The sequence below is a fragment of the Lycium ferocissimum genome, chromosome 6, assembly GCF_029784015.1.
Source record: "Lycium ferocissimum isolate CSIRO_LF1 chromosome 6, AGI_CSIRO_Lferr_CH_V1, whole genome shotgun sequence".
NCBI classification, from domain to species: domain Eukaryota; kingdom Viridiplantae; phylum Streptophyta; class Magnoliopsida; order Solanales; family Solanaceae; genus Lycium; species Lycium ferocissimum.
In genome coordinates, this window is record NC_081347.1 from 67,976,063 (window position 1) to 67,981,422 (window position 5,360).

General features: G+C 31.5%; 1 protein-coding gene across 1 annotated transcript; it reads right to left on the bottom strand.

Moving 5' to 3' along the window:
• Positions 1 to 385, bottom strand: LOC132060950 (histone H4). Its single transcript, XM_059453842.1, has one exon. The coding sequence runs from the start codon at positions 318 to 320 to the stop codon at positions 9 to 11; it is 312 nt and encodes a 103-aa protein (XP_059309825.1). The 5' UTR covers positions 321 to 385; the 3' UTR covers positions 1 to 8.
• Between the last annotated feature and the right edge of the window lie 4,975 nt (positions 386 to 5,360).

Genomic DNA, 5,360 nt, shown 5'->3' on the forward strand with positions numbered 1-5,360 from the left:
AAAAAAAATTAACCACCAAATCCATAAAGAGTTCTTCCTTGTCTTTTCAAAGCATAAACAACATCCATAGCTGTAACAGTCTTTCTCCTAGCATGTTCAGTGTAAGTCACAGCATCACGAATCACATTCTCCAAGAAGATCTTAAGAACCCCACGTGTCTCTTCATAAATCAATCCAGAAATACGCTTCACACCACCTCTACGAGCCAAACGCCTAATAGCAGGCTTAGTAATTCCCTGAATGTTGTCACGAAGCACCTTACGATGTCGTTTTGCTCCTCCCTTTCCTAATCCCTTGCCACCCTTACCACGACCCGACATTTTTCAAAAACTTGAAAGAGATAAATAAACGGAAAATCGGGTTGAGTTGAATTGATAATGGGAATTGAAGTGTGTTAGGGTTTATATAAAGGGGGAAATATTTTGGAGGGGTTTTGAATTTTAGAGCGGAAGATATTGGCGGTTGATTGAACTTTTGGTGAATTTTGAAATGGACGGCTAGAGATTGAGATTCGTGTGTTTGTTTGTGGCTTATTGTGGACCGTTGATTAAGTGGAATTCAACGGATGGTAATTGTTTTGTTCTCACATGGATCGATGAAGTGGACTGTGAAAAATAATATTACCGAAGGCTACTATACAAAATTTAAATTGTGTTTGACTAATTTGGTCATTCGCTTATGTCATCATTTGTCATCCCTTCACAAGCCACAATGCCGTTTAGGTGCTACGTGGCCTGAAATTGGCAGAATTTCTTCTTTGCGCTCTACCTTTCCTGTCCAGCTGTTACATTCTCATTTCACTAACCAGGTTTTATTTTACTTTTTTTCTTTTTGATAATCACAAACAAGGTTTCAGAGTGGATCCATTAAGTACGTGTTCTCACCTTTTGGTTCTTTGTTTCTTTTCTTCTACTTTAAATCACCAATTACTCCATATTACCGAAAAGAAAGTTTACTTTCCTAAACTAACATTTATATAACTGAACTGATATATCTTTGGAAGCAATTGGATGTTTGTTTGGTTATTATTATTTATGTTTTGATAATTCTTTTGTTACTTATGTTACCTATAGCCATTAGCAACGTTAATTAGTCTGCTGTATTTCTAATTTTGAATTTATCATTGAATTTTCGGTTGTGAATTAAAAAGTCCCTTATTTATAGTGCATATTAGTTTATAGAATTGTTAGAAAAATTAGCACGATGTATTTTTTAAAATAAAAACATTCAAACAACATTTAGTTGAGGTTAAAAATGTTTAAAGCTGAAGCTGAAAAAAGAGTGTTCGGAAGTTATTAACTATGTTTGGACATGAACTTAACTGAAAAAGAAAGGTTGAAAATTGTGAATAGTAGCCTTATTGTTAAAATTCTACCATATTTCATACTTTATGCGTTCAATTTGTTTGTCTAAGTTTAACTCGGCACGAAATAAAATAAAATAAAATAAAGAGGACTTTTGAATCTTTTGATCTTAAATTAAACACGTGTGTAACATACCAAAATGCCCTCTGAATCTTGTGATCTTAAATATGTCATGTAGGATATTGGTGGTCATTTGTTACTGGGTGAAAATCATTTTCACCGCCCAACTTTGCTTTAAAACTCAAACTCCCTCCTCAACTTTGAACAATAGATGTTCTCCCCACTTTATCCTATGCAATGACTATTTCACCCTTGTTTTTTTCAATCCTCCATATATGTAATACATTGTCACGAGATAAATGGTGAAAAAAGCACCCGATACCCCGCCGAGCACCACTAAACATACATATACCTCATAGTCATATCTGAGTGGGCCACATTGCTAACTCATAGATATCGCAAGCTGTATGAGACACAAGCCCAAAGATAATATACATCGTCAAGCTGAAACCAAGTATACAAGCTGGACCAGACCGTCACATATGTACTGAGTATATAAGGCAAGAAAAAAACATCATAATGGAGACATGAGAGTAACATGAAACATGAGAGAGAAAATAAACCCGTACATTTGAATTTCTAAATGTTAACCGGTTTGATCGGAATGAGTATTGTGTAACCTGCTATAAAACCGGCCGATTTTTCGGTCTAAAAACAGGAACCGGACCGGTCCAAAACGTTAGAAAACCCTTTTTTGTTTTTATTTTTTGTATAGTATATATATATATATATATATTATAGTATTTATTAGTATATTGTAGGTATATTTACATATGTTATATAAGTTTATAAGTAAAGTTTATATATTTACTGACTAACAGCATATACGTATATATATATATTAAGTTATATGCTTAAGTTATACTATACATACTTAAAATATACTAAGAATATACTTGTATATATCAATATACTTAGGTTATATAACTTATATATATATATATATATATATATATATATATATATATGTGTGTGTTTAAGTTATATGTATACTATATATAGTTATAAGTTATATATATATGTTTAAGTTATGTCTATACTATATATACTTATAACATATATATATATATATAAGTTATATGTATACTATATATACTTATATATGTTTAAGTTATATGTATTATAACTTAAGTTATTTATAGCTTAAGTTTTTTCTAAGTTTATAAATTAAGTATATTTATATTATAAGTATATTCTTAGTATATTTTAGTTATTTTTCAAGTATATAACTTTCTAGTTTTTAATTTAAGTAGATGTATATTTAAGTATATTCTTAGTATATTTTAGGTATATTCCTAACTTAATATAAGTAAAAATATGAACACAAGTAAATAGAAGAAAGCTCAATGAGCCATATATTTTATTCATTCATGGATAACATTTATTTGCAAGTTGTAGTTTTTTTTAACTTGCAAATAATACATGAGTTGCAAAGAAATAGTAGAATGATATGATAAAAAAGTGTCAATCATTTGGCTAATATCCGCCATATCATATTCGGTCATGGAGATATAAATGTTTCCATTTGGTCCACTCCACTTGTTATCAAATCTTCAATCTCTTCCTCTTCGCCTTCCACCGCTTCTAAGTTTTGGTTGCGTCGCTCCGATCTAATCCAATCGCGAATGCACACTAGTACTTGCAAGCTAAATCCGGATAATAAGTTTTTATGGTCTTCAATTTGTTGTCTTCCTTGGCTAAATGCACTCTCCGAAGCCACGGTTAATATTTGAACCGTAAAGATATCTCGAGCCATTCTTGAAAGTATCGGATGACTTGCCTTGTATCTCTTCCACCATGCTAAGACGTTCAAATCATCTAGTTCCTTGATATCCACATTTCTTTGCATCAAATAAAGGTGATATTCATTAAAGTTTGCATTATAAGAAGGAGTTGGATGTGAATATAAAACTTTTAAATGCGACAAACCCGACAATATATTTTGCTACTTTGAGAAGTAGGGGGCGTGAGAACGGTGTAGCATTTTCTTTCAAATTAGAATAATGACTAAAAACTTTTAAACTCGACATCAATAGCGAGCTCTAATGCTTAAAGATGGTTCAACTTCCTCTTCAACTTCTAAAAAGGTATAAATTTGATTAACCAATGCTCTAGTATAAGACATTTTTAAACAAGGATTTAAAAGAGAACCCAATATAAATAAAGTTGGGATGGAAAAAAATACTTTTTTAAATTTTGTTGTCATATTAAAAAATCGCTTGATAACCGGATTTATTTTTATACCCTTGTAAAACTCTAGCTATTTCCGCTAAGTAAGCTAAAATTTGTTAGACCGTGGGATAGAATTGTTCTAGAAAAAGCAAGAGTTGCATTATAATTTTTTTGTAAAAGTTCAACACATTCCTTAACATCTTCCCAATCGGTAATATTTAACCAATCATCACTATTCGTATTAAAATGGTTGTGAACTTGTTGGGAATCCTATAATCATATGCTTGTTGTAACATAATGTAAGTGTAGTTCCACCTAATGTCAACTTCTACTTGAATTTTCCTAGATCTAAGGCCATTTTCCACATAAGAATTCTTAAAATTTCTCAGTTTTTCCCTATTAGCATTACAAAAAAGAAACGCAACCGCATTTCTAACTTTTTGAATAGAATCTTCAAAACACTCAAGACCATCTTTAACAATCAAGTTTTAAAATGTGACAACTAAATCTCACATGAAAAATATTTTTTAGCGGAGGTTTAATTTCCTTTTTAAAAGACCAATCGCCTTTGTATTATTAGAAGCATTATCTAAAGCAATACAAAGTGTTTTTTTATAAATGTTAAAAAGTCTCATAATAGTAGACATTGAATCCGCTAAAAAATTTTCATCGTGACGACCTTTCCCTTCATCGTATAAAAAAGCTATACTTCTTTTTTGCATCACCCAATTATCATCAACCCAATGACATGTAATAGCAAAAAAATTTAACTTGTTAAGACTAAGACCCAAATCGGCGGTAAGAGAAACACTGCAATTTAAAGAATTAAATACATGGCGCAAATAAAATTTATATTTTTTATACAAATCTATAACACCCGCTCTACAAGTACTTCTAGGAATACCCTCAAATAACGAATTATAACAATGTTGAATATAAGTAACAAACCCCAAACCCGAAGGAAAGAAAAATGGTAGAGCATCAAAAGCAACCATTTTAGCTATTTCTACACGCTCTTTTTTCTTGTCATAGGCAAAATTTTTACCGATTCGTGGGTCTATCGTCATTTGAATACCCCCACATTTGAACCTGTTTGCTCTCCCCAAACATTCATATGTTTAGCTTTCATATGATTATTTAGTGTACCTGTTCCATCATCCTTATTAGTTTGTTGCCTAAAAGCAAATACTTGTCCACATATGGTACATTTTAGGCGTTTGGCTTTCCTTATTCTACTATACCATAAATTTTCAAATTTTAGCGGTTGGCTTACGAGTTCTTGGCGGTTTGTCTTGTGTGTGTGATTGTGCAGGACCTGTATCTCTTATGGGATTTTCGGGGGCTTGTGTTTCATCATTATTAATTTCATTAAAAGTGTCAGAATAATGTTGTTGCATTACCTCATGATCTAAAAGTGGATTATTTCCCCAACATCAATACCTAAATTAGGTGTTTCGTTCTGAGAAATGTTTCCTCATTAAACCCACCCCCTAACAATACCACTACTACCGTGAACACGTCTAAATCTCTTCGCCATTATTAAATAAAATTAATTTAAATCACAAGAAAATAAATTGCAACAAATTAAATTGCTAGAATTAAATTGCGTAAATTAAATAGCGAAAAATAAAGATAGACATGGAACGAAGGTACCAAATTGCCGGACTAATTTTCAACAAAGTGAGAGCTAGAATTGCAAATCCACCAAAGCTACTTCGGATTGTTACAAAATCACCAACTCCACCAACAATATTATAATTGCAA

Excerpts from the sequence above, each read along its gene's own strand:
- LOC132060950 (XM_059453842.1), bottom strand. The coding sequence starts at position 320 with ATGTCGGGTCGTGGTAAGGGTGGCAAGGGATTAGGAAAGGGAGGAGCA.